The sequence below is a fragment of the Cryphonectria parasitica genome (genome assembly GCF_011745365.1).
Source record: "Cryphonectria parasitica EP155 unplaced genomic scaffold M406scaffold_1, whole genome shotgun sequence".
Classification (NCBI taxonomy): Eukaryota; Fungi; Ascomycota; class Sordariomycetes; order Diaporthales; family Cryphonectriaceae; genus Cryphonectria; species Cryphonectria parasitica.
The window spans coordinates 2,365,576-2,391,901 of record NW_024468909.1 but is presented as its reverse complement, the minus strand read 5'-3'; the positions used below and the strand labels follow the sequence as shown (position 1 = coordinate 2,391,901).

Here is a 26,326-nt window from a genome sequence, read left to right as displayed (position 1 = left end):
ACTTCTTGTTTCCCCTTCTCAATTGAGTTAAAGACCCAGCGCATGTCGTGAGGGGGTCTTGCGGGCAGAAATAATAACGCTGACACGAGAAATAATGGGAAACAAAATGACGATTGGTGTGGAAATTTCACATCAAGATGTCGCAAGTCCACATCGAACGAGGAGTGGCCGTCCGGCTCGGATATAAAACGTGGGGCCCGCACGCCGATGGAGCTCAGCGTCAGTTCATGCAACGCACACACCTATGCTGAGAGAAATACGGGGCCCTGATGGCGTCTGCAAAAGACCACTGTGCGGCAAGGCAGAGGGATAGATAGATAGTGAGATAAAGAGATGGCTAGCTGGGAAGAGAGAAAGAGAGAGAATCAGGAGAGGTCAGCGCGGACGGGCAGGAGGGGGACTGACGAGATGATATTTGGAATGACGGCGAGTGGATTGTGGAGCAACAGGAATTCCTTACACTCGTGTGCGGTCAACGACCCTTTAGTTCAAAGACGGAGATATCCAACGGAAGCGAGCAAGTTCTCTCTAGGTACCGCCTGAAGGTCCACAAGAAAAGGGCATAGGAAAGGGTAAGGGGCCCAGGGGCTTGCTTGGACGCCACCTCGGTGCCGGGGGGTGGTTGTGTGCGTGCGTGCGAGGGCCTGTGAGTGTGTGGAGACGAGCTGCGATGGCACACTTTAGTGAAAAGCTTGGCATGCAGCTAAAATGGAGCAGTAACAACCGACAGGCTTGGGGAACGTCTCGTGAGGAGGGCGGGTACCTTTGATGCTTCAATCAGAGGTGTCACACTCGGATGTACCTCCCAAGGCCACGGGACGGTGGAGTGCCCTCCACGACCTCTGTGGAGATTACCAAGGAGGGAGATGAGAGAGTCTATGAGGCGACCGAGTGTGCTATAGTATGCCTTGAAGAAGCAGAAAAGAGAAAGAGAGAAAAAAAGAGGAAACACAGAAACACTTTGATACGTTCTGTGTCCTATGTATCGTTGTGCTGGCGTACAATTCCTTTTCTTTTCCGTTGTGTGGTTGGAACTCCAAGCCGTCCTTAGCTAGGTGCTTCGTGGGGCGAGATATAATGAGAGAAAAAGAGGAAAGAAGAAAAAAAGCACAGAGAGGAAGGGGAATGGATGGAGGGAAGGAAGGAGCGGAAATGCGCGCACGGGATGCGACTGGTCTAGACAAGACGAGGAGGGACGACGAGATCTTGACGAGATAGGCTTTGGGTCAAGAAAAGACTCCACTAACCGCCCTCACCTGGCAAATCTCCTGCCAGGAAGAGCGAGACTGTTGGCAGGCACAGGACAGAGGGGGTGCGGTCAAGGGTGGTGTTTCTTAGATCTGAGGCAAAGGTGGGCCCTGGTACCGAGGCCAGGATACATGTACAATGTAGAATTACGAGGGAGACGGCGAGGGAAGGCTGGAATGGAATGCCAACAACTGGGCGTTGGACGACCGAGGGCGAGTTGTTCTCTATTTTCTTTGCGGGAAGGGGACATGCAGACCTCGGCTCAAAGACGAGGGCAAACGTCGCTAGCTAGGTGAGGCGGCGGCGTCACTGTCGACGTTCAGATGGCGCTGTATGATGACGAGGCAGCGGTGCACGGCACTATATGCAACATGCAATTGCCCGGACTGGATTTGGATAGGCTGTGGTCTCTAATGTGCATGTTTCCTTGAGGTAATATCGATGATATTCTTGAGGTGGGCGGGTAGCCAAGAGATGGATCGACGCCCGGTGTTCGATGCCAAGCCGTCAGTTGAGATCCTGATGGGGCTGACAAGGTTCAGGGCCAGACAGGGATCAGTGGCAACGAACCACGCAAAAGGGCCGTGGGTGAAATAGTGAGTGGAGACTAAATGGGAGGTGAAAATTGTGGAGGACAAACTTGGAAAGAAGAGAGAGAAAAAAAGAAGAAACAAGAGAGACCAGGGTGTCAGGATCATGCAAGAGGGTGTGGAGGGAGAGAAGACAAGGGCAGGCCAGGCTAATGCATCAGGCCTTTACCCCCCTCCCCAATCTGGAGAAAGACGAACGACGTTTTTGGGGGGGGGGGGTGAGGATACTGCTGGCTGACCCCGCAGGAGGAGGACGCGCAAGCTCCGAGGAGAATACGCAGACCGCCCGTCAATACGGAATGTACGATAGACAATGAACAACTGGATGGGTGGGAGAAGGGTAATAGGCAGACGGGTAATGGGACGATGAGATGATGGGTGCTAATGCATACTAAGGGAAAAAGGTTGAAGCTAAAAAGTACGAAAAAGAAAGGGGGTGGCTACGGTGGGAAAAAGGAAGCCGACAGCTGCCACTAATTGAGTGGTACCTTCCCATCTTCCCTCCCACCCACTCCCCCCCCCCCCATTTCCTCATAAAACAGCGGTACCATGCAGTAATGGAAGCCTATTTGTATGGTACCTACTGTCTAGTGGATGAATGAATTGATGGCTACGTCCTTGTTTATCTCTTCTTTCCTTCTCTCTTTCTCCTAACCCCCCTCCTTTTTTCTTCTTCTGGTCTTGCTACATTCTCCACGGACCTGAGGCGTGTTGTGTCGACCTACCACCATAATGTGCTCCGCGCTTTGGGCACACCAAGAGAAGGACGGGAAAATGGAAGCAAGTACTATGTACGGAGCTACGGATGGCTCGAACGAATTCGGGACTAAGGAAGTCGCATCCCCGCTGCACAGCCACCACAAGACAGGGCTCATTCCTGGTTGGGGGACTCTTCGAGAATGTAAATCGTAAGGAGCCCCGCGGCCAAGGTAACATTGTAATATGTACGAGAGCATGTCGATGCCCATACGGAATCTCGCCATGGAGGGAGGAGCGCCCCCACAGACATGCTGTGTTTAGTGTGGTGCACTGCAGTGTGATGCGAGGTACGAATGCGCAGTTTTAGGCTTGGGACTGTGTGCAGGCTGCCCCATTGACCATAGTACCACCACAATGTACATGGTATGTACTGTATAAAGTAACGTATGCAGCCAGGGGCGTGGGGGTTGGTGAGGAGGAGTCGAAGATGATTGAGAGTGAATCCACACCATGATCATCGATCACCATGCTTTTTCTTTTTTTACACTGCCGCACAACTACCAAAAAGTCAAGCCATCACCACTAACGTATCTTACGTGGAGCCAATAAATCAATTGCCGCGTCCTGTAAGGGCGTCATGCTTCCGCCTGCTTAATGTAGACAGATATGCACACCTGTGGAGGTTGCAAATAGCGCGGCTGTTCTCCCAGCGTCGCTCTTGTCTTGACTCAGGTGATGGTGCTCGGCGTCTTGCTCGGCGATACCGGGTTATATGGTTGTACTAGGTTACGGGGTTCAGAGAACGACAAGGACCCGAATATCAGTTACCGTGCTTGTGCTGGCATGTGTTCACAGCCAGCTTTGAGGGGCATGCACAGCCTCGAGCATACGCGTTTCTTCCGGTCCAAGTCGGCACCTGGGCCCGTTCTTGGCTCCTTGTCTTCTCGATGCCTCGGTCGGGGAAATCAAGAGACGACGTTGGCTTCTCCGTCTTGGCACGGGCTTGGCACGGCACCTGGGGTTCGATCAGAGACCGTTCCTCTGGCGAACTGCCTTCATCCACCCTCCGTACGCAGGGGCCTTGGACGATTGGGAGAGAGTGTCCGGAATGATTGTAACCGTGTCCCAGAGGAGGAGGTGCCGAGGTTTCAGGTATGGCTGCTGGGCTCGACAAGTGCCCTCTCTTATGGCACGACATCCATTTACCTACCGCCGTGTTGCGCGTCCGCCATCCTATCATTCCCTTTGAAGAGTTTCAGACCATCCCTAACCAGCCCTCCCTCTCCTTAGGCCCTAACTAGAGCTGAGACGGTCCGCCTATCGTTGATCCCTGGTCGTGTTGAGGTGGACTACTGACCTTCTCGTGGGCCGGAGGAGATTGCTCTGCACGAATGTTCCCCAATAGCGCCTGGCCTGAGCTCTCTGGTTCCCAATATTTGCTTAGCGCTTTTAGCCCAATGCCAAGACCTATCCCACGTTGCCGTCGCGGGATGACGTACCAAAGGGTGCTTATGGGATGTACCTCAAACACAGCCTCTTGAACTCTAACTTCCCTGTTTTGTCTGGGAGTTGTTGCGGGACATGTGCTGGAAATCTAGCTACCTTCCCTTCCCTGACCAATGAAGACAGGTCCCCATCCCCCCCTCAGAAAGGACCTTTGTTGGTATCAGGAGAAGTCTCTCAGACTGGCTGCAGCGGTTCATATATGCTTATTGCAAAAGCGTTTGGGTAGGCACTGACAGCCCACCACAATGCCACCATATCACGGTGGCATCATGTGCCTGGGTCGATGCCAGAACTTGATGACAAGTGTTGAGCACTAATGATATGCGAGGCAGGAGTGGGCATATAGCACAGCTAGAAGGAATTCAAAAGAAAAGAAGAAGGTCACATTAATGGCCCAAGGTGTTACCTTATTTTCAGTGTTGCCAGCCAGAGCCAACAGAGGAAGGGTGATGATAGCCTTGAGGATGTCTGCTAATTGGATTCTACACTGAAGACTCGCTTTCAGGGTTCTCTCAATGCCACAGCAGCCCTATCCATTCCTCCTCACCCATAGTTGCTTCTACCCCAAAGTTATTTACCCACCCCACAGTGGGATTACCCCGCGCTAAAGGGCCCGTGCAACCCCCTGGTCCCAGTGCTGCCTGCCTGAATCAAGTGCAACACCCGCTGCTACTGCTACTGCTTGAAGCTTATCACACCTAACACGCTGCCACCCACAAAGCAACCAGGACGCGATTGATTTTTCTCCTTGCGCGTTATTGAACACTCACCATGGCGAGCTCAGACGATGAGTCTCAGCCTCAGGTGGCCCAGCTTGTCCAGACTGACGACATCATTGTCACAGGTAAGGTATTCTGATTTGAAGTTCCCTTCAATGCTGAGCAACCCTCGACCTGTGCAGGCCGATCTCGAGTCAGCTCGGCCCCAGCTCGAGGTAGCAGCATCATCTCGAGATGGAAGCAGGGGCATTTTGCTCACTAACTTTGGCTTTGGCAGACGCTCCCAAGATCGACCTGGAATCCTACATACAGAACTACAGAGGTCGGTCCATATCGGTCTGTGTTCCTTCTCTCCACCCTCGGTGTTGCTGACTCTAGCGCACCAGGCCGCACTCGTGTGTACCGACTCATCCTGATCGCAAGTACTTCGACCGTCCTAGCCGTGGACGCACTCAAACTCGCTGTACAAGAAATCGTTGGAGAGGGAAAGGATGTCGAGCTTTACCGCAACATCGTACAGGAGATTCGAACTCTCGCGCCCAACGAGGCCGAGGCCAACTACGACAAGCAGTGGGCAGAGAAAGTGGACAAGGCGAATCAGGCGGAGCTGTCCCGTCTCGAGAGCGAGCTGAAGGGGTACAAGAACAACCTTGTCAAAGAGAGCATTCGGGTACGCCAATAAGTTGAGCCCCTAGGGTATAGCTGGTGTCACTGACGTCGTGCAGATGGGCAACGAAGACCTGGCAAGACACTATGAGAGCATGGGCGATCTGAACCAGGCATATGAGGCCTACGCGAAGATGCGATCCGACGTCAGCTCGACAAAGCACATTGTCGAAGTCGGATTCCACCTGGCCCGGGTCTCCGTGTATCGCCACGACTGGGCGATGGTCATTGCCAATGTGAACAAGATCAGCGGCCTCCAGACCGAGCCAAACAGCAAGACCATGCAGGCCCGCTGCAACGCTTTGTACGGGATCGCTCTGCTAGGCCAGTACAAGTACACGGAGGCTGCGCAAAAGTTCTTCCAGGTGGACCCGATACTCGAGCCAGAAGTGTATGATGAGTATGCAAGCCTCAATGACATCGCGGTCTACGGCGGTCTGCTGGCTCTCGCGACGATGAGTCGCAAAGAGCTAACCAAGTTCCTCGAGAGCTCTTCGTTCCGCGCGTTCTTGGAACTCGAACCTCATCTTCGCCGAGCCATATCGCAGTTCATCACTGGCAGATACTCGGCCTGCTTGGCGATACTCGAGTCCTACCGTCCGGACTACCTGCTCGACATCTACCTTCAACCTCACCTGGACGAACTGTACGGATGGATTCGCGGCAAGTGTATTCACCACTTTCTGCTGCCCTTTTCCTGTGTCACTCTGGACAGCATGAATGAGGCATTCGCGCCGCCTGGAGGCTCGATCGAAGAGGAGCTGGCAGACATGATACGAGACGGCGGTCTGGAGGCGCGCATCGACTCTATCGACAAGGTACGTACGGCGATCAACAACAAGAGTCCTCAGATCGTCGATTATGCGCTGACAAGGGACCTCTCAGCTCGTGACAACTACTACTACCAACCCCCGGGTCAAGATGCAAGTTCAGTCTCTGAACGCTGCCAGAAGCTACGAGAAGGATGCTGTTGACCGTATCCGTCGGATCGGAATTCTCTCCGCTAACCTTGAAGTCAAGGGTAGACAGCGAGGAGGGCCTGGCCTCATGAATCCAGCTGACGACGCGGCTATACCATCTAGGTATAGCCTTAGCAAGGACGGGGCTATGCCGATACTAGACAACGCGACGCATCTTTGAGGAGATTCGGGGTTTATTTCGTGTGATGACAGACCCCGACTGGACGGGAGGTGCATAGGCGTTGGGAGTTGGTAGTTCTTACAGAAGCATTTTGCACTTGGGTCATAGGGCTCTCTTCTCTAGGAGGGGTTTTACATGCTAAATGGAAGGACATAATGAAGCAGATCATGAATCTTCGAGTTCCGTGTTGGCTACGACGCTATCGGCTCGCATTCTTGTATGTTGTTGGGTTGATCACTTATGCTCGCCTATCCCATGAGCTGCCTCACATCCTCAGGGGGCCACCTCACCTGTGCAAACGTCAAGCACCGTTTGATGCTCTGCAGATACTTCCGGGTGGCCTCGTCACCCATGACATGTCCCTTCTCACCACTATGCAGCTTCTCCCGCGCACTTCGCTCGTGGATACCCACCATGGTCACACCGATGGGCCAGGCGGCCTTTCCGATGCTGAGTCGCAGGTACTCATCGTTCGCGTCAAGATACCGCCGGTCCTGCGCCGCCCTCACTATGGCCACAATGCTCTCCAGCACAATCTGGTCGATGTCGCCCCTCTCAAGCCTGCGGAACAGTGGCGTCATGGCCTGCTTGCACTGCACCATCGTGTTGTACGCCTGCCGCGCCGCACCAGTGTCGGCGCCATCCTCGCCTCGCTGCTCCCTGCCGAGTGCAGCCTCCCACTCGCGCAGGACCATCGTGAAGTAGGAGCCCAGCTGCCGGAAGAGGTACCTCCGCCCAGCCTTGTCGTCCGCGGGCGGGAGGCCGGCCACCCTCATGTCCTTCTCCTCGACGAGCTCCAGAGTCGTGGGGATGGGCCCCTGCGTCATGGGCCTCGTAAGCCGGCGCAGCCTCTTCGCCCTCGCGGCGTGGTTCTCGCCGAACAACGTGGCCGGCTCGCCCAGGCCTCGCAGCTTGGCCATAACCTCCTCCGGTGTATCTTGGATCCCGTCCGCGTCATCCCCTTCGCCCGTCCGCGACCCTTCGTCCTCTTCAGCCGTGGGCGCTATCTCCGGCAGACCCAGCCTCTTCCGCCTCGCCCTCTCCTCGGCGGCTTCTCTCTCTTCCCTGCGCCGCCGCGACTCCTCAGCCAGCCTCTGCCGCTTCTCCTCGCGTGCCTTGGTCTCGGCCGCCGCGTCCTCCTCGCGCTTGCGCTTGGCGGCTGCCTTGGCCTGGCGCTCCTGCTCGAGGCGCTTCTGCTCGGCGAGGTAGGCCTCGCGGCGGGCTGCTTCGGCGTCGGCCTTGCGTATGTACTTGCTGGACTTGTCGGTCGGCTCTGGGGGGGGTTTCTTTTTGGAAATCTCTTTGGACATGAGGGCTGCGAAGTCCATCTTGGCGGTCGTCCACGGGCGTTCGCGCTCTGAGGTCAAGAAGGGTTATTTTTGGTATTTGATTGTCGCGTTGATCAAGGTTCGAGGGCGGAAGTGTGGGTGGGTGCAAGTGTGATTATGTTCGTTGTTGTGAACGAGTGCTTGAGTGCCTGGAAACTTCCATACTTCAGCAACTTTGCCGCTAGAAATGCAGAAGGGGCTGCACTGCGGCTCTTCCCGCTACAGGGGAGGCCCCCACTGCTCGGATCCCCTAAACAGAGCTGCTGTACTGGTCGTGCTACAGGCATCAGAGCTCTAAGGCCTCTCTTTCTCTTCGAAACCTCCCGCATTTCACGCCCTCCGTCATCTAAATCGTTCACATGTGACCGTCACCCACTTCACAGGTACTGAACGGTGCTCATTCGGGGGGAGCAAAGTACTGGAACAGGTCTAGTAAAAAACGGTTCTAAACCTTTGACAAAGGTGCTGCCGTATATATATCTTTACAGATCATGGATGCGTCACAAGACATGGTCGACCGCAATGCGACGACACCCTTCCTCTTGAAACTGTTCTACCGGACCGGCGCATTTCACAGGCAAGTCGTCACCAGGCCAGCTCTCTCCTCGCTCTCTTTGGCTTTTTTTTCCCTCCCCACTCTTGTTTATTCACACACACTAACCTCGTGCAAAATAGACCAGACGAGTTCTCCTTCCCTGCCAACCTCCCAGCCCACATCACCGTCCACACCTGGCCAACCGCCACCCTCACCGAGCTGACGCACCTCCTCGTCTCGCACTCCCCACACCTTCTCCCCGCGCCCAGCATCGGCACCCGCCTCGTCTACCGCCTCTTTTACCACGACACCCGCAGCGGCGGTGGGCCTCTCTCCAACTTCGCACCCCGCCTGGCGAGCCTAGACCTCGGCTCCGTGGTGATTGGGGACGAGGGGAATGCCGGCACGGCAGCGCCGGCACCGGCAACAACAACAACAGCAGCAGCAGCAGCAGCAGCAGCAATAGACGCCTTCAGCACGCTGGCGGACACGCGATTCGTGGTAGGGGACTTTGTGAGCGTCGCGATTCTGCCGCCGAGCGCGGTGGACGGGAGCGTGCAGGCGGCTGCTGCGGCGAGGACGGGGCGAGGGTACGGTGCAGGCCAAGCGAGTGTAGGCCTGGGCGAGATGCCACCGCCGGATGTCTTGGGCGCGGAGAGGGGGTTTTTGTATGCCAGAGGAAGGGGACTGGATTCGAGGATGGGAGGCGGGGGACCTGGTGGTGGTGGTGGCATGTATGGGGGGAGTGCTGTGCCTCCTGTGGGTGAATGGAGGAGGGGGGAGAGGTTACCCGATGTGCCAGCACCCTCGGGTCGGAGTAGAGGGAGGAGGCGGTGGTGAGGGCATGTCGATGACGATTGCGGGAGGGGGAAAGAGTTTGTTTTGTCTGCTTTACAATTGATGATATCCTATAATGTAACAAGCAAGGCGTTCAGGGCGTGGAATACTGGCAAGTTCGGGATCCATTACAGGGTCATAGCTTTGTAATGAAGATATTGCATTTTGTTTGATCCATACATCCCTCCTGTCTTTGCCTTCATATTCGCAAAGTGCCGTCTAGCCCTCTAGTACTCGGAAGCCAGGTCGCCTTTCCTCTTCGCCCGGAAGTTCCACTTGCCCTGTTACTCACGGAGGAAGTCAGTTATCCAAGTCCTAGTCACAAAGCGCAGGAAACCCAATTGATGGAGTCGACGTACTTCTGTCGAATATGCAGCCACACCCAATATTAAAGGAACCGCCACGATGTAGTTGAACGTGATCAGTGCTGTCCTCGGTGTCCATCGGAAGTACTTGTATCGGTTCGAGTTGATGCCTGCCCGCAGCTGTCAGCGCCATAGTCCCCTGCCTCCCTCAACTATCTCTTCACCACCATTCTCGGGTATTGTGCATTCGTTTAATCGAGGGTAGATGTTTGACGACGTACTGTTTAGCCGTATAATGGCCGGGTCCGCGGCCAACTCTGTTGTGATAGTGTCAGTATTTCTGCTAGTGCAGGTCATCATAAGCCATGAAGAGGCAGCCAAGGGGACATACTGAAATGTTTGAGGCCCGCCATCTTGAATGCTTCGTCCTCAGGACTCGTGTAGAGATGGCTGAGGCGGGGGGTTGTGTTGGGTTCTGGGTTGGATTGATGGGATACCCTTTTGGCGTGGAAGGTGTGTGCATTGGATCATTGGATGGCGTCGTTCACGGTGGTTCCGAAAGTGGTCCGTGCGTGTTTGCTTAGGTAAGTAAGCACTTGATGACCTTGCATTATATTACATTCTACTAGTCGGACATCCATTTCTTTCTTCATTTTTTTCTTCGTTAAGAATAACCCAACATAAGTCAAATAAGAGCCTCCAAGCTTTCAATCTGTGTTGCCAGTCCTGCTCATGCTAACTAGGCCTTGTTGCTCGTATAATCTGAACCCATCTCGGTCCTTTTCGGTTGCTATGCTCTCGATTCTTGCAGGGGTCGTAGGCACGTAATACAAATGAACTACAGTAAGCAGCTTATCACTCATACCCCTTTCGGCGAGGTAATGTTAGGATTCTGGTAAGAAAAGGTAGTATACGATCATTCACCACGGCCGTCAGTGGATAATTAGTTGCTCCGTTCAAAGGGCAGAAAAAGGTATTTAACATCGCTTGACGCTTGTCTTACATAATCTCTCGTTCTGACAGTAATAAGCTAGCTGGCTTAGTCTGATCGATCTTCATGGGAGCCTCGGCTTGTCGAAGGTTTAGGAACAGTAGTACTGTCCCAGCAAGGATTTAAATTCTAACTAACGCCGTGACAAGAATCGCATCATAATCAACCCATCTTTTTCACCTCCGACTCAGACGTCTGTATTTACAAAAAAGAACGTCTCAGAAATTCACCACAGATTTTTTTTTCTTTCCTTTCCAATTGATTACTCTGGAATCTGTCAGAGAAGTCGTCATGGCTGCCGAACAACCCAAGATCACGCTCCACTGGTCAGTACTGCGTCCACTCAGAGCCTCCCTCCTCACGGCTGCTGACATCCATCTCATGTACCAGGCTCAATGGCTCGCGAGCCCACTCCATTCTTTGGCTTCTGGAGGAGCTGCAGGTTCCCTATGAGACCAAGGTGTACCACCGCCAGTCCAGTGGACTGGCGCCTCCCGAGCTTGAGAAGGTCCACCCTCTGGGCAAGTCTCCAGTCGTGACCGTGACGGTCCCTGGCTCATCAGAGCCAGTCGTCCTGGCCGAGTCCGGGTTCATCTTCACGTATCTCTGCGAACACTTTGGACAGGCCAAGACTCTCGTGCCGCAGCAGTGGAAGGAGGGCCAGGACGGCAAGCTTCTCGGCGAGACAGAGGCGTGGATGCGCTACCAGTATCTGATGTATTATATTGAGGGGTCTTTCATGCCCGTCCTGGTGCAATACTTGATCTTATCGGGTACGCTCTTCCCTTTGGCCTTTTTCTCTTCTCTTCTCCCCGTGAGACGGCTCGCTGCTGACACATACACTCAACAGCACTGAAATCGAACCAGGTGCCCTTCCTGATCCGTCCCATCTCGGGCGCTATTGCCAACAAGATCATCTCCATGATGATTTTCCCCAACATCAAGAAGCACTTTGCTATGCTTGAGCAGCAGCTGGCAACATCAGGAGGAGACTTCATCACCGGCACGGAGCTGACCGCGGCCGACATCCAGCTGAGCTACGGCCTGGTGGCCTCCAAGGACAGCCTCGATCACATTGGCAAGTGGGACAAAGGCACCCCGAAAGAGACGTACCCCAAGCTCTTTGCCTACGTCGACCGGCTGGAGCAGCAGCCTGGGTTCCAAAGGGCTGTGGAGAAGACGAAAGAGATTGACAATGGTAAGTTCTCTATCGCGCCGAAGCCGTCGTCTTAGAGGTGGTGTATGGATGTGGTTCCCACCTGGGATGTTCAGTTGAACAAGGATGTGAGACGTATGGTTTTGGAGGTTGTTTCTTTTTCTTTCTTTTAGATCATCATATCAATGTAAATTAATGAATAATCACACTGTTCCTCAGGCCGATTCGCTCTCTCACCCCGTTCTGGAGACAAGGAATCTTTTAGGGCGTCCAAGATCTAGCCTCAAAAGCACAAAACCCCTAGTTCTACGGCAATTCGGCTCCGGGTCGTCCCGGCTGGTGGGGGGGGGGGAAGAGGGGAGGGGAAGAGGGAGATGTCGGGCACGCAGGCAGCAGGCAATTAGGCAGTCCCTCCAGCCTCCCTCTTCCTCAGCTTATCATGCAAGCCACAAACGAAAGTCAAAACTAGTATAGAAATTGTGGTCCCCGCAAGATTTTGAGCAAGAAAGGTGATTTTCAGGGACCGACCAATCAGTGGTGGATCTCTACTGGATGCCAAGTCTGTCGTGCAACCTGTGTGCGTGTTGTGCTGGTCTTGGCTGATTCTTGACGTGTTAGTCGTTCGGCTGTCAACCTGCATGTACTATGATAGCCTGCATATGTCCTACCATACTATAACTATAGCATTCAATTCTTGATACGTACGTATGCACTTTATTAGTTTGTTGACGATATGTGTCCAGGTGTCCTATATACGCTATCGAGATGGGGGCTTTCCCCAACACAACAAAGCACTGACGCTTCTATTGTCTGTCTCAGTTATGACGTCAATTGAACGACTCGAGCACCTGAATTCGAATTGGGCACTTCATAATTGAATGCTGTACATAATTTTAGGCTCACTCTCCTCCACCCACAGACGAGATCATCACCGCTATTCTACTACTACTAACTCGGGTTGAGGCGCAGCTTTCTGTATTTTCCTGTTCCTCTTCATGCCCTCTCTCTTTTCCCCTCCCTTTCTCGTTGTCGCCTTGGCCGTGTATATGTGCCAGCTTGTATCAGTGGAGACGCCGTGTGGGCTGAGCTAACCCGCTATTGCCAACGAACCTGCCTTGTTGTATTCATCATCTGACAGTGTACCGCGCCAGCACAGCAAGCCACCCTCACCCTCCCCTTGCCTTTTTTTTTTATTTATTTATTGTTTATCTTCATGACACCGTGGTACCTTTGCATCGCTTCCTTCTTTATTGTCCATACTTCGTTTGGTTCTGGCTCCTCCCGTTCCCACCACAGGCAATTGGCTAGTTCCCCATCGAAATTGTGAATTTTTTCGATATATCATATGTATACACTTGCATATTTACCGTACCGTGCTGTCGGGTTACTTAATTTGTCCGTAGCCAATCTGGTCAGCCAGCGGTAGCCGTGTTTTGTCTCGGGTGGGACGCTTGGTTGGTTTTATTTGGTTTCTATTTTGCTGTTTTCGGTTCATGAACGGATCCTTTAAATGTCAGACCGACAAAATCCTACCGCACATCACATCTCACTCAGCATTACTTACCTTTTTTTACTGCCGAACCCCTGGTCTGTTTTCTGCATGAGCCTCCCCAGACTCAATCACTAACTACCTCTCTTTTCTCACTTTGATTCTGGCCACACTTTTTTTCTTCTTCTTCCGTTGTTCTTCTTTTTGGCTCGTGTACATCTATCTGCATTGTTCAATCTCATGTCAATTATCCTACAACCGTTCAAACACACTAAAGACCTCGTGGGAACCCGCTCCGTGCCGGCCTTGCCGATGCACCCATAAACTTTCGACCCACGATCCGCAAGAAACGTTTCACGAGCCTTAAGAATTGGATATTCACGCGTGAAACAATCTTGGAAGACGACCAGAAAGTGAGCTTCATTAGACAATGGCTGAGCCTGCTACCCTAGGCTCCGTCGTCCGGCGTGACGACGGAGCAAACAGCCGACTGACCAAGTCCACGCCCACTTCCACGTCCACATTCCCACCAAAACCGCAGCCCCTGAGGATGCCAGCTGCGGCGTCTGGTCAACAGCAGCTGCTATCGCAGGCGAGCCCGCCCACAGATGGCTCGGGGGATGATGAGGACATCTACGGGGAAGATGACGCACAGTCGCTCATTGAGCCGGCCATGAGCCCTGTGGTGACGCGCCTCACATCACCCAAGACACCAGCCGCCGAGAAGATGGCTGTTATGGACAGAATTGCCGAAGGATACTTTGAGCGCGCGGATGGAGACAGAGAAGACGAGTCCTCAGGCGAGGACACGCCCATCCCGACAGGATCTAGGATCCCTCCTGCGACCTCGATACCGCCTCCTCAACCTCAGTCGCTCGAGAAGCTGCCCACGCCGTGGAGGACTGGTCCTAAGGAGATCGTCGTGACGTCTTCCGACACACCCAACTCCAGGCCAGCCCTGGGGAGCGCGCTGGCGGCTGCACGGCACCGGCGCTCAGCATCTGGTGGCTCAGATGCCTTTAGGCGTTTCTCCAAGGCCCTCCCTTCCTTATCCCTGCCATCGCTACCAAACAGACTCACGGTGCCGGCCTTTTTCTCGTCCCTGACCACAACCTCGCAGTCCGAGTCCAAGGATCTGTCGACCAGCCCCAGGAATCAATCACACCCCTCATCATCAGCAGCCCCGAGCCCGGATCCGAGGCATAGCAGCACCTTTCCCCTCAGTCCCCGGCAACACCCACGACAGCTTACCCAACAGCAGCAGCAGCAGCAGCAGCAGCAGCAGGGCCGGAAAGATCTGGTCCATCGACCACCGTCCAGCGCGGCCAGGCGATCCCTCGCCCTCAGGAGGTCAACCTCGGACGAGTCGATCCTCTACCACTCACTCTCGCGCATGTCGAGTTTTGGGGATGACCAGCGGTTCACGCACATCCGAGAGCAGGTCAACTCCAGGTTCAAGGCCATCGTGGACTCCTTTGACCCACCTTCCTTCAAGCTGCCCAGCATGCCGAATACCCTCAACCTGCGCTCGCCCCTGAAGAAGGGGGAATTCTCGGTGGAAGAGCTGAGCTTCGACCCGAGCAACAGGTCGGCCCCGGCGAGGGCGATCAGAGGCCCCAAGGACCCCTTGGACTGCGCCCTGGAGTCTCTGACGGGGGATCTGGTCATCATGGGCGGATACAGGGGTTCTGTTCTTCGTTCAGCGGAACCGCCTCACAGACAGCTGTGGGTGCCGATCAAGGTGGGACTGAAAGTCAGGAAGGTGAATCTGGAAGTTGGTCTGGACCCGGAGGATGAGGAGAGGATGGAGGAGACCATCATCCCGTCTGGGATGCTCAAGAACATTGGCCCTGTCGACATATCGAAACGGCTCTTCAAGCGGCTGCGCGAGTGCGAGAACGTCAGGACCGGAAAGCTCAGGATTCACGACTACGGCTATGACTGGCGGCTGAGCCCACACCGCCTCTCCCAGAAGCTGGTCGATTTCATGCGCAGCCTGCCTTCCAACCGTGGAGACAAGCCCAGCGGCGCCTTCGTCATCGCTCACTCCCTGGGCGGCATCATCACCCGCCACGCCGTGAACCGCGCACCCGAGCTGTTCTCAGGCGTCGTTTACGCTGGGTCACCGCAGCGGTGCATCAATATCCTAGGGCCCCTGCGCAACGGAGACGCTGTGCTCCTGAACGAAAAGGTCCTCACGGCCCATGTCAACTTCTCGCTGCGGACCACCTTTGTCTTTTTGCCCGAGGACGGGTTTTGTTTCGTGGACAGGACGACGGGCGAGGAGTACAACATCGACTTCTACAACCCGGACGACTGGGTCAAGTATAGGCTGTGCCCTAGCGTAGGCGGCCCTGCCCTGCCTCCCTTCTCCGCCAAGCGCACCAGCGCCCTAGGCTCCTTCCTCAGCCTGTCCGACTCCCTCTCCCTCTCTCGCGGCCGCAGCAGCAGCGACCCTCTGTTCCGAAGAACCAATCCCTCGCCCCCACGCAAGCTAGTCAAGGACCGAACCCTCGCGCCCCAGATTGACTCGTCATCGTCCGATAACCACGAGCACCAGCAGCCCATCACCCGCACCGCATCCCCACCAAAGCAACAGCACAGCACCAGCACCAGCACCAGCACCGACCAGGCCCGCAACCTGGCCTACCTAACACGCACCCTCGCCGAGACTAAACGCTTCCGCGCCGAGCTGCAGCACAACCCCGCCCACCAGTCCGCCAACGTCTACCCACCGATCGCCGTCATCTACGGCAAAGAGATCCCCACCGTCTATGCGACCCGAGTCCCCTGCCGTGAAGCCATCCCCTGCGCCGATGTATACGACGACCTTGTCTTTGGCTCCGGTGACGGCGTCGTTCTCAGCCGGGCCGCTATGCCGCCCGCTGGGTACCAGATTGTGCGAGGAGGTCGGGTGAGCACGGACAAGGGGCATATCTCGCTCCTGGGAGATTTGAATGCCGTGGGAAGGGCGGTGGAGAGTGTGTTGAGGGGAAGGGCGAAGGGGATTGGGATGGGGCCGATAGGAGGTCGTGAGGGTGGTGGGGAGACTTGATTCAAGGGACGAGAGAGAGAAATCTTGAAAAGAAGAAAGAAAGGAGAAGAAAAGACATCAAAGAGAGATAAAGAGAGGGAACAAAAGACAACTTACATTATACCAATTGCTCACGCAATGAAAAGAAAAAAAGTAAGATCAAAGAGCATAGCAATAGACTTACCTGTATGATATTAAAAGTCACATGATAGCAATTTTTCCACACGATGAATATGCAAGCAAAAACTTGTTGAGCAACAAGAGATAAGACTATTGTGACAAGTACCCATTGGTTTCATGTATAGAGAAACACATTCAGACATAAAAGGAGAAATGCACTTTTAATAAGCTATCTTTGCACATGTAATCCAAACACCCATCGAATACGCATTGCCCATCAGAGAAACGGATTTTCTTTTCTCTCTCTCAAGATAATCGTTTCTTTTCGGTAAGTGGTTTGGCCATCCCTTTCTGTATCTTTCTCTCTAGCTCTCTTCTGCACACCAATTCTCACTTCCCCCGTTTTGTCACCTCAAAAAAGTCTGTCAGCCCCTTGGCAACCACATCGACGTTCATGTTCACCAGCGGCATCTTCTCATAGCTCCCTTCCTTCATGATGGCCACGAGGGCGAGGTAGCGGTCGACCTCGCGCAACATGATGGGGCGCAGGCCCTCGTTGACGACGATATGGCTCTCGGCAAAGGACACGGCGACCTGGTCCTCAAGTTTCTGGGACCAGGGTGGACCCTCGAGCCGGTCACGATGGGCCTTGCTTCGGGACCAGCTGCCGTAGACCATACTCACGTCGATGATGACGTCGATGTAGTCGGAGCAGATCTCGTAGCTGGCCATGTCGGCCGGAGCCGAGTCCGTGGCTATGTAGATCTTGGACAGCACGTCGAACAGATAGGCCTTCTCGAAGCGACACGTGCGGCACAGATTCGTGAGCATGGCCTCGAGCTGGCCCAGGCGCGGGATCAACTTCTGGATAACCTTGCTAAAGGCCTCGAAGATGGAATGGTTGTAGATGGACGTGAGGTGAAAGGTCACGGGGGCGTTTTCGAAGCCCTCGTCCGACAGCTCATCCTGGATGCGGATCGTGATGTCGCGCTGGATATCGAGCTTGTAGTCGTCCGACAGCCCGTCCACCTTGTGGATAAACACCTCGATGTTGATAGAGGGGTAGTTGCGCTGGAGGTACAGGATAGTGGCGTTGAGGCGGGACACGGCCTCGAGGTAGTCGTCCTGCGCGTCGATAACCCAGATGAGGGCGCCTATCTCACCGAAGACGGCGTCGATGTCGAAGCTGGGGTTGTCGAGAAAGTCGATCTGGCCCGGAAAGTCCCAGACCTGAAAGTCCATGAACGATCTGCCGCGCGGAAGTCAGTCTCTGCCAGCTGTGAGAGGGGTCATTCTTTCTCTTTCTGCTTCTTGCAAGGCCTGCCAACTCACGCCATCGAGTCTTTGTGTATCCTCACTGTCGACTCCAGGAATAGTGTCTCGTTTGGTGGTACCTTATGAAAGACCACACTTGATATGGATGACTTTCCGCTTCTGTTCACTAGTCAGTTAACTGGTTCATCCAGCGCGGCCTTGCATTCTCACGTCAGGAGGGCTCTCGCTCCCAAACCTACCGTCTCTGGCCCATTAGCAACAATCTAGGCTTTCCCTTCCCGGCGTTGACAGAAGCCTGCTCGCTCGTTGGTGATAAAGCGCCATCTCTCTGCTGAAGTCGTGCTCGGTTCTGCTCATAGACACGTTCTAGATTTAGCGCCGCTGCACTGACATACTTGACGTTGGATCGCCGCGGTGTTCCCGGGGCAGCTGAGCTCCCCGTGGCCTCATCAAAAGACATTATGGGAATAAAGAATAGACGAAACGCGGCTAAAATCAACAACGAAAGAAACCGGGGGGGGGGGGAGGAAGGAAAAAACAAGAAAATTCAACAACCAGAGAGGGTATCGTTTGGGTTTGGGTGGGGCCGGGGGGGGGGGGCCATGTGACAGCAGAGAACAGGTCGTCTTCAGTGTAACAAGCCCAGCATAAGCCTTGGGGCGTGTTGCGTGAGAGGGCACAAGAAGCATGCCGTGGGGGCTCCAAGCCCACACTGCCTTCACGACCTTGACTGACTCCTTCGACAGGCGCCTGTCCGTTGTCCTGACTGGCAGTGAGAGTTGGGGAAGTGACAGCTCAGCTATCTTGAATGGCTCGGACGGAAGGGACCGGTAACCTCGGGAAGGGGATCTGTGGGGAGCTGATGGGGAGCTGATGGTATGTCTGCGAAATCCAGCAGTGAGGTCCCGGCGATGGCTGGAAGATGACCTGGCTTTCCTCTAGATGCGGCTGGCTACCAGAGAATATCTCGTTGGGCGGGGAGAGAGAGGGTCATGAACCTCATCGCCGGGAGCGTCGACAGGTGGTCGCATATCCGACAAACGAAAATTAGTCGAGACGGCTGAGGCATCTGTTGCCTGCATAGCATAGGGTAAGGAGAGACGTTGGCAGGCGAACACAACGCTCGTCAGAATTGCTGCCCTTACCCGCTGCTGTTCGACTACCGAGCGGGTTGCCTGATTCTGTGGGAGCGCAATGGCCACCACGAAGGAGACGGGTCAGGGGGAAGCAGGATATTTGTCATTCTTATGGTGGTACAGGCTCACAAAGTGGCTCAGTAATAGTCTGGTCAGAGCTGAGAGGGAGGATGGAGCCTTGGGAAAGAAAGGAAGAGAAGAGAAAGAAAAGTAGGAGGGGGGATGTGACTCAACTCTCGCCTTCCCCTGTCTAATCTTGGCTGGATCTAAGGCGGTAGCAGGAGAACGCAAACGATGCTGACCAGTCTCGTGGCTCTAGCGGAATGAGAAGACGAAGAGACAAGAGTGAGCTGCCACTGGACAGACATGAAGCATGTTGGAAGGGGTTTCTTTAATGACCAGCGAGGTGGTGCAGGAGGTACGCAAAGTGTCTTATCTCTGAGGTATGACGAAGAGGAGCCGAGGTGGTGGTGTTAGTGATTGCAGCTGTCGCTGGTGGTGCAGGCGGTGTTGGTAATTCGCCGCACCCCGGCCGAGACAAACAGCAGGTCAACTCTGACAAGTGATGTCTTGCCAAGTAAGGCCTGTGACTGGCTGGGGAAGACCACAAATCATGTGCTATGATGCCGCAGAAGCACAAGCAAGTAAAGGGTCGTGTTGAAGAAAAGGGGGCACGCGAGCATTTACCTCCATAGTGACAACTTGCGACGTGACCTGACGCACTCAGATTTCCTTCCTTTTCTTCGGAACCATGAATCACAGACCAAAGCTCCTGTAAAGATCTTCACATGAGAGGGAAATGAAGTTTCTCTCTCACACACACCAACTCGGTCCCGGCGGCCCCCGAGGGGCTGTGAACCAAAGGATTTGGAGAACGGAGAAAACAAGAAGGAGGAAATTAAGTCTCTGTGGATTCTGTAGCTGTACTGCGACGCTGACAGTTTGCTGGGCGAGACAGAGAGGACGGCTGGTTGGCTGGATGGTTGGCTGGCTGAGAACCTTGTGTGATTGAGAACTTGAAAGTATCAGGTAAGCGGGCATTCCTCTTCCTCTTCCAACCAGCTGAGTGGCTACGAACCAGATGAGACGCGATGCAGCCTCGTCTCCGAACGAGAGCCGAGATGGCGTCCTGGGGGTCGAGAGCCGAAGTATGCAGCACGGAGGTTTCACTTGGTCTCGTCTCTGAGAGTGTGAATTTCTTGTGGCGAGCTGCGATGCGATGCGATGTGACGCGACGTGAGTGAAGTACTGCCGTGGTGAGATCAGAGCTGCGTTGCTCTCGTATTCCGGTGTGTGTGTGTGTGTGTGTGTGTGTGTGTGTGTGTCTAAATGATGATGACCCGGCCGCAAGATTATTCTTTTTGGCTCTTGTTTTTCCTGTCTTTCATTCAGAAACACGCACGAAGCTGTCATACAAGAGAGTGTGAACTGTGGTTGTGTTTCGAGCAAACAATGGAATGCGCAGATAACAGAAGACGTCAGTCGGGTTGGAATTGAGTTCAAGCAGTCGCGAGCCGGTAAGTACCGCACACAACGAGGGACAGCGTTCAGGGCTGACTTGTGCACACATCCTTGGAACAGGACAAGCACTACGAAAGGGTTAGGGTTAAAATGTATCTACAGGCCCCTTCCTGATCTGTCTAAACACCAGCTTTCAGTGTTGACATTGCATCGATCATCAAATTCCAGCAAATGATGCTTCATCATAAGCCTTTCGTTTAGGACTAGATTCTGCCAGCCATTCAAAAATATATCAGAAAAACTTACCATGGAAACTTCCATGTCTTTTTGGCGGTGGGCTTGGTCGCCATGGCACGGCACGGCACACCCAACCACGGATAACACAACCTGAATCTGGTCCACCGACTATGAGTGGTGCTTATGTATACCCCCAAGTGAACTGGGTGACATGCACATGCATAGAGGCAGTGCAAGACACTCTCATGTATCATACATGTCATCCACGAGTGGTCCTACAGCCCTGGGTGGACGAGATCAGTGAGTGGCTGCTGAGCCACCCAATATGTATTACTGCCCAGCGCTGCTGAGGGGGTGTGAGGGGCTGGAGCAAGCTTGTGTACTCCCTGATCTTATTTTCCCCTTCCTCACTCATCACAATCTCGACTTCAAGCATCTCCGTCAAATATCGGACTGCATCTCTTGAGGTCCAGCAATGTCGTTCGCTCCGACGTTCGCCTCCTTTGGGGACTTCCTCTCCATCGCCCTGCTCATCAAGGACATCATCTCGGCTCTAGACGACAGCCGTGGTTCCGCGAAAAAGTACCAGGACTTGATCCAGAGCCTCGCCATTTTGGAGCAAGCAATACAGCAGGTCGATAAGGTCTACCGCAGCCCACAAAACGCCGACACCTTCAACAGCATTTCCGTCACGGCATTGCAGGTCACCGGACAGATTCGCAAATGTCTTGAGGAGTTCAAAGCTCGGATAGAGAAATACTCCAAGTGTCTAGGTCCCGGGGGTTCAGACAACGTGGCCAAGAAGATGACCAGGCGTGCCAGGAAACTCCAGTTCAGGTGCGAGCAAGACCAGGTCGATGAGTTTCAGCAGCAAGTTCACATGTACAACATGCTGCTGAATACGTTGCTCCAAGCAACGACTCTGCAAGTCTACAGTACGACACCATGCCAGGAGACGGAGCATTCCTCTGCTTACACTCAACAAACGAAAGCATCAACGAACAACGGCATCACGATAGAAGTCACTCTAGACGATCAGAGACGGTTATTGCAGGGACTCTGGGGCTTCTTCGGGCAGAAAATACTCGGAGGGCTAAGGTTCATAGCTAGATTAGGCATCGATTTGAAGAGGTCGACTTCCCAAATCCTTTCAGCCTTGATGCCCATCTCAGCTATGCTAAACGAAGTCCACTCGAAACTCCTCAGTGGCCATGTGCTGGATGCGCCCTTCGAGCAGAAATTCGTTCTGGAGGATGCAACTGGCAAGCCTGAGAAGATATACATGACCAATATTCCGACCTGGGAAGCCTTCGACTTCTGGCTGCATTGGAGATTTCAGGGGGAAAAAGGTGCTCGCAGGGTTCTCCAATGACGTTATATCCTACAAGAGCGATCTTCTCGATCAGAGATCGACCGGGATATAGATTGGGAGACGTTGTTCTCGTCACGCCAGTTGGTGGACATGAGCCTCATGTGCCGAGAATCAGTTGACAAGAACGCTACCAGCTGTCCTTGGTGCCAGACCGACTCGACAAGCAGCACTGGGATGGAGGTCCAGTAGTGAGCAGTCCTTGGTGTCTGGCCCTCTCCGATCTTACTAGAGCCAGCGACGCTGATGGACTATAATCAAAATTGTAATAGAAGCTATAGGAGGATAAGTAGCGCCGAGGAAGACGGCTTCTCCTCGCCTGGGTCACGGCCACCGGTGCAGGAGAGTATCTCAGAAAAGAACGACGTCTGCGCGGAGTACCAAAACAGGACAAGAGCGGGGAGCACCAAAGACGAGGACTCCAACTTGGCGGAAAGTTCCGATGAGGAGGATGTCAAGGGCCTAGTCCGTGTGCGGCTGTTAACTATCACCGAGGTGAAAGCGACGAAGAATCCAAGACCTCCCCCTCCGACCCTTCAAGCACTCAGCAACAGTCCAAGCAACCACTACCTTCCGTTGACTCAAGCCTAATACCGCATTTCCCAATACGCTTTGGCGAAAACCTAGATATATCTCCTGCTCTTCGACAGAAGGTGGTTCAAGCTCTGAGACAGTGGGAGACCGAACACTTTGGTAAGAATGAACGGCTTTCAATATGCCGAGTATTGCCGTAAAAAAGCAAGGACTCGAAGGCGCCGCTGCTATCAATGATGACATCCGCAACGACCACATGCTAGGGCAGCAGAGGAATTGGAGGCTCATGCGGGCCCATCAGGTTGAGGCAGAGGTTCACCATTTCGGGCAAGCCGAGCAGTCTTCCTAGGCATGGTCATAAGTTCCCAAATTTTATTGATATAAAGCATGAATTCCCACAAATAAACACAGCTAATACAAGCTTTTCATTTTCTCCATTGTAAAAGAAGTAGGCGCTGCTGGAAATATACTTTTGGAGTAGGCTCCAGGTGAATAGCGTGCGCCTCCCCCCTGACTTATACTCTTTGCTGCTCTTCCTTCAACAAGTTAACGACTGGCAGCAGATGATCTCTGGAACAGTTAGCCAGCCAGCCTAGTTGTGAAATGCTGTTGCAGCAGTAACAGACAAGCCATGCAAGCACTAATAGCAATCAGATAGTGCCTCAGCGCCTCAATAGACCAGGTCTGAGTGCCGGGTCCAAACAAGGCATGTCCATTTCAGCGTCCAAGATCACACGCGCCAAGATCTCTACTAGACGTCGTTATCTGTTCCGACAGCATGTAGTCACTCAGGATGACACTCACATCCGGCACACTCACCACAGTTCTTGGGACCTAGGCTGGGCAGGCTCACTGTACCAATCGTGTGGCGGGCGACTTGTGGCACCGTCTTGGATCTCAATGCATCATCATGAGAAGAGCTAATGTACCATTCTATACGATAATACATTTCTTGAATGAATGCTCATCGTGCAGTGGCGTGCATATGTCTCAGAGACCAGCCTGTATCACACCCAATCGCCTGTCTGCTGACAAGCTGCAGATGATGTCTCATAGTACAAATCCCCATCAATGCTCACGACTCCTCGCATGCGTGCTTCTCGTTCTCCTTTCTCGTTCCCCTCCCAAACAAGCCTGCTACAAAACTCTTCCGGCGTTTCGCTATCCTGATAGGTTTATCCTCGCCGATGGGGGTGTCATCGGCGCTGGTCGGGGGAGTTATCTCGCCAGCTGTCATATCGGCTCGCCCTGACGTCCTGATGTTGGTAAGAGACTTATGTCCATGTCAGTTTCTTGGGGACACACGTTTCAAGATTCAGCTCGTGGGGTTCCTCCCCCTCACCTTGACACTCAACCTCTTCCTCCTCGAAGCGTAGCTCGCCTGCCCCTCCTCCTCGATCACGCCCATAGCGTAAGGTCCTCCGTCCAGGGCGTCATCCAGGGCGTGCGCGATCGTCTTGCCGTTACAAGCGACGTTGTCCTCGGGGAGTGTCACGAAGCTGATGAGGCCCCGCTGCGGCTGGACGCCCAGCGCCTCGTGGAGGTGCTCCGACAGCACGAAGGCATTGCGCCGGTTGGTAGCAGGTTGGACGTAGGGTGCCAGAGCTGATACGTTCGCGGTGTAGGCGGGCTCGAATGTGCCGGAGAAGAATATGCACTGCGAGTGCTGGACGTTGACGACGATCGAGGAGAGGGGCCTCTGATACCTCTCTGCGAGCTTCGCGCTCAGCTCAGTGATGAAGATGAACTCGTCGCCAATCTAGATTCCCAAACAAGAAAAGAAACAAGGTCAGCATATGCACCTTTACTCCAGCCCTTAGCTCTTGTAAAGCGATATAGTGGACGGGCCTTACGATCACGTTCGTCCTGAGCTCCACCAGCACGATCGAGTCGCTGCGTATTCTCTCGTGCAGCGGGTTGGCGTCTCCACGTACGGAAAAGGCACCCTCAAAATACTCATTCCTGCGCCTCGCAAGCTCCGCCCTTCCCATCGTCTTGACTGACTGTCTGTTGAAGTCTCCTGGGGGTGGGCGGTCGATGGGCCGTGTCAGCTCGTCCATCTCGGAGACCTGTGGTAAAGTCCACGGGTGCCTGTTCACAGAGACGCGTTTCCGCTCTGTAAAAGACATCTTTGCTTCTTAGGCTAGGGGGTTGGTACAGAGCCGCCGGCCGCCGGGATATCTGATCGGTAATCTTGGTCTCGAGAGGATGCTCTTCAGTTGACACCAGAGGCAGGAGGGATGAAAGGAGGTCCGTTGCAGTGAAAAGCAGCGCAGCCCTAGCAGCAGCAGCAGCTGATGGTAGTAAAGCCCTGAAATCTCAAGAGTCGAAGGAGAGTTGGAGAAAGGGGGCAGGAAGGCGGCTCGCCTGTCGCGCTGGATGAACTCGAAATCAATTTTGGGTGGTACTGTAATATCTCTGTACGCATGTGTCTCGAGCCGTGGCTTGCTCGACTGTCGCTCACAATCGGGTCGCGTGTTTCATGGACCGGTCCCTGGCCCGCCGTGTGTCGCTGTATACGTCGTACTCGACAAGTCGAGTCCAGCAGCGAGGTTCTGCTTCTGACTCGTTTTTCATTGGACTTTCTCGAGGGCGGGATTATTACGGTATCCTCAGTGGTGGACAATCTGGACATGTAGAACAGAAGAAAGTCGAGGTTTCTTCTACACTATGAATATGGGACGGGATGAATGGGTCTCGCAATATCCTGGTGGCCATTCGGCAGGCTGTACAAAGGAACATTCTTTCTCAGTGGCGGCTCGGAATGGTGTAACTTTACTTTTGATTGTTTCCCCTCCTTCTTCTGTTCATCTGATGTTTTTTTCTCCTTCCTTTTCATTCTGTGTCTTAGAGAACCACGCATGAATATCAGCCAAAGCAAGGGGTCACCCGCCCAGCTTCCCGTCGTTGGGTCCTGCTTTAAATCCAAAGTCCAATCAAGCGATCGCAGCAAACAAGGCGGAAGGGGTGCTGGGGCGGTCGCCGTATGCTGTTTCCCGCTTCGGCGTGGCCTGGTCATGTAGTGTAGTATCTGCGCAGGTAATTTGAACACGTCGTGTATGCCTTGAGAATATCGGGAGATTCCTTGAGGAGGGAACCAAACCAGAAAAGAAAACATGGGCTCAAATCTGCGATGGGCGCAGACCACTTGATCAGTTCATCGCGTAGACCGTGGACACTTTTTCTGTCTGGGGGACGTGCGCCTGCTGCAAATGGCGAAAAGGTCCTGGGAAGTTGCTAGGTTATCTGCAGAGAAAGACTGGAGGTAAAGTCAGCAGGAATATATATTGGAGGGCACCAACGTCTCCATGACTGAGGTGACCTTTATAAGTGGGTAAATGAGGGGGAACAGCCGCGAGCTCATGCTCCTTCCTCATCACTCGTTGCTGATCATATCGGGACCTGCAGGACCACGTCAGATCTCAGATCGCAGATGACAGATGTCCAGTCTTCCCTCATACCAGCCCTTCGACGTCGTATCACAGAGTAGCTAGTCTGCTGTCGTTTGCACGGAATCTCAAATTTTGAGGCTGTAATGTCTCGTGAGGCGTTTCTTGGTTGCAGCTTTGGCGGGTTCGAGGTGAACAACCACAGCAAGACGGTGGCTGACCAAGGAAAGAGCCAGTGGGCGAGGTCAGCCTCAATCCTGGTCCTGGTGCCTAAATCAGTTTAACGCGCTTGGGAAGACACACAGGCTATCATGCAGTGGGGTAATGGCAAAGCCGCGCACCGCAGTGCAAGAAAACGGGTCTTTGTTAGCCGCCAGCCTCGTCTGGCCACGACCTCCCGTGATTACTATGTACGCATCCTTTGCTCTCACGATGAACATGAACGACGACTCAAATCAAAGTCATGTGCTACGAGCTCCAGACTGTGCCACAAGTGCCTGAGGACGACCTGGCCTGCGTCGCTTACTTTCTCGTCTGCGACGATATCTCTTCTCGGTATCAC

The 26,326-nt window shown here is 53.9% G+C and overlaps 10 protein-coding genes across 10 annotated transcripts; 5 read left to right on the top strand and 5 right to left on the bottom strand.

Moving 5' to 3' along the window:
- Positions 1-4,814: 4,814 nt before the first annotated feature.
- On the top strand, positions 4,815-6,746 carry M406DRAFT_105202 (uncharacterized protein; the record flags this gene model as incomplete). Its single annotated transcript, XM_040915132.1, has 5 exons — positions 4,815-4,887; positions 5,040-5,084; positions 5,149-5,432; positions 5,488-6,246; positions 6,314-6,746. 5 exons carry the CDS (start codon positions 4,815-4,817, stop codon positions 6,566-6,568), a joined length of 1,416 nt encoding a protein of 471 aa, XP_040782412.1. The 3' UTR covers positions 6,569-6,746.
- On the bottom strand, positions 6,732-7,422 carry M406DRAFT_320175 (uncharacterized protein). The gene has a single exon (XM_040919358.1). It carries the CDS (start codon positions 7,342-7,344, stop codon positions 6,817-6,819), a length of 528 nt encoding a protein of 175 aa, XP_040781049.1. The 5' UTR covers positions 7,345-7,422; the 3' UTR covers positions 6,732-6,816.
- Positions 7,423-8,411: 989 nt separating this feature from the next.
- On the top strand, positions 8,412-9,262 carry M406DRAFT_233654 (uncharacterized protein; the record flags this gene model as incomplete). Its single annotated transcript, XM_040915946.1, has 3 exons — positions 8,412-8,477; positions 8,582-9,043; positions 9,089-9,262. Coding segments are annotated over 3 exons (702 nt in total), but the record flags the coding sequence as incomplete, so codon positions are not given.
- Positions 9,263-9,377: 115 nt separating this feature from the next.
- On the bottom strand, positions 9,378-10,081 carry M406DRAFT_354249 (NADH:ubiquinone oxidoreductase 6.6kD subunit). The gene is made up of 4 exons (XM_040922868.1): positions 9,965-10,081; positions 9,855-9,890; positions 9,628-9,743; positions 9,378-9,549 (listed from the first exon to the last, which is right to left on the bottom strand). Exons 1-4 carry the CDS (start codon positions 9,984-9,986, stop codon positions 9,496-9,498), a joined length of 228 nt encoding a protein of 75 aa, XP_040781047.1. The 5' UTR covers positions 9,987-10,081; the 3' UTR covers positions 9,378-9,495.
- A 650-nt stretch (positions 10,082-10,731) lies between these two features.
- M406DRAFT_320173 (thioredoxin-like protein) lies at positions 10,732-11,943 on the top strand. Its single transcript, XM_040919357.1, has 3 exons — positions 10,732-10,890; positions 10,955-11,337; positions 11,415-11,943. The coding sequence occupies exons 1-3, from the start codon at positions 10,856-10,858 to the stop codon at positions 11,795-11,797; spliced, it is 801 nt and encodes a 266-aa protein (XP_040781046.1). The 5' UTR covers positions 10,732-10,855; the 3' UTR covers positions 11,798-11,943.
- A 1,816-nt stretch (positions 11,944-13,759) lies between these two features.
- On the top strand, positions 13,760-16,264 carry M406DRAFT_335822 (uncharacterized protein; the record flags this gene model as incomplete). Its single annotated transcript, XM_040921076.1, has 2 exons — positions 13,760-14,346; positions 14,539-16,264. The coding sequence occupies 2 exons, from the start codon at positions 13,760-13,762 to the stop codon at positions 16,262-16,264; spliced, it is 2,313 nt and encodes a 770-aa protein (XP_040781045.1).
- Positions 16,265-16,569: 305 nt separating this feature from the next.
- Positions 16,570-18,098, bottom strand: M406DRAFT_284610 (uncharacterized protein; the record flags this gene model as incomplete). The annotated part of the gene is made up of 3 exons (XM_040918578.1): positions 16,570-17,612; positions 17,696-17,797; positions 17,878-18,098. The coding sequence occupies 3 exons, from the start codon at positions 18,096-18,098 to the stop codon at positions 16,754-16,756; spliced, it is 1,182 nt and encodes a 393-aa protein (XP_040781044.1). The 3' UTR covers positions 16,570-16,753.
- A 2,849-nt stretch (positions 18,099-20,947) lies between these two features.
- M406DRAFT_325551 (uncharacterized protein) lies at positions 20,948-22,724 on the top strand (the record flags this gene model as incomplete). Its single annotated transcript, XM_040919996.1, has 6 exons — positions 20,948-21,407; positions 21,465-21,832; positions 21,926-22,032; positions 22,135-22,310; positions 22,469-22,534; positions 22,585-22,724. The coding sequence occupies 6 exons, from the start codon at positions 20,948-20,950 to the stop codon at positions 22,722-22,724; spliced, it is 1,317 nt and encodes a 438-aa protein (XP_040781043.1).
- Positions 22,725-23,267: 543 nt separating this feature from the next.
- M406DRAFT_284607 (uncharacterized protein) lies at positions 23,268-25,065 on the bottom strand. Its single transcript, XM_040918577.1, has 3 exons — positions 24,235-25,065; positions 23,718-24,134; positions 23,268-23,648 (listed from the first exon to the last, which is right to left on the bottom strand). Exons 1-3 carry the CDS (start codon positions 24,502-24,504, stop codon positions 23,451-23,453), a joined length of 885 nt encoding a protein of 294 aa, XP_040781042.1. The 5' UTR covers positions 24,505-25,065; the 3' UTR covers positions 23,268-23,450.
- Positions 25,066-25,120: 55 nt separating this feature from the next.
- On the bottom strand, positions 25,121-25,729 carry M406DRAFT_53693 (uncharacterized protein; the record flags this gene model as incomplete). Its single annotated transcript, XM_040924526.1, has 1 exon — positions 25,121-25,729. A coding segment is annotated over exon 1 (212 nt), but the record flags the coding sequence as incomplete, so codon positions are not given.
- Positions 25,730-26,326: the final 597 nt, after the last annotated feature.

Bases quoted from the DNA above. Each gene is read 5' to 3' on its own strand.
- M406DRAFT_320175 (XM_040919358.1), bottom strand. From the start codon at position 7,344: ATGAGGGTGGCCGGCCTCCCGCCCGCGGACGACAAGGCTGGGCGGAGG.
- M406DRAFT_354249 (XM_040922868.1), bottom strand. From the start codon at position 9,986: ATGGCGGGCCTCAAACATTTCA. The intron at 9,744-9,854 runs GTACGTCGTCAA...AGCTGCGGGCAG, and splicing joins GGCCATTATACGGCTAAACA to GCATCAACTCGAACCGATAC. The intron at 9,550-9,627 runs GTACGTCGACTC...CGTGAGTAACAG, and splicing joins TGGCTGCATATTCGACAGAA to GGCAAGTGGAACTTCCGGGC.
- M406DRAFT_320173 (XM_040919357.1), top strand. From the start codon at position 10,856: ATGGCTGCCGAACAACCCAAGATCACGCTCCACTG. The intron at 10,891-10,954 runs GTCAGTACTGCG...CTCATGTACCAG, and splicing joins CCCAAGATCACGCTCCACTG to GCTCAATGGCTCGCGAGCCC. The intron at 11,338-11,414 runs GTACGCTCTTCC...TACACTCAACAG, and splicing joins GCAATACTTGATCTTATCGG to CACTGAAATCGAACCAGGTG.
- M406DRAFT_284607 (XM_040918577.1), bottom strand. From the start codon at position 24,504: ATGTCTTTTACAGAGCGGAAACGCGTCTCTGTGAACAGGCACCCGTGG. The intron at 24,135-24,234 runs GTGATCGTAAGG...TTGGGAATCTAG, and splicing joins TGGTGGAGCTCAGGACGAAC to ATTGGCGACGAGTTCATCTT. The intron at 23,649-23,717 runs GTGAGGGGGAGG...CATGGACATAAG, and splicing joins GGAAGAGGTTGAGTGTCAAG to TCTCTTACCAACATCAGGAC.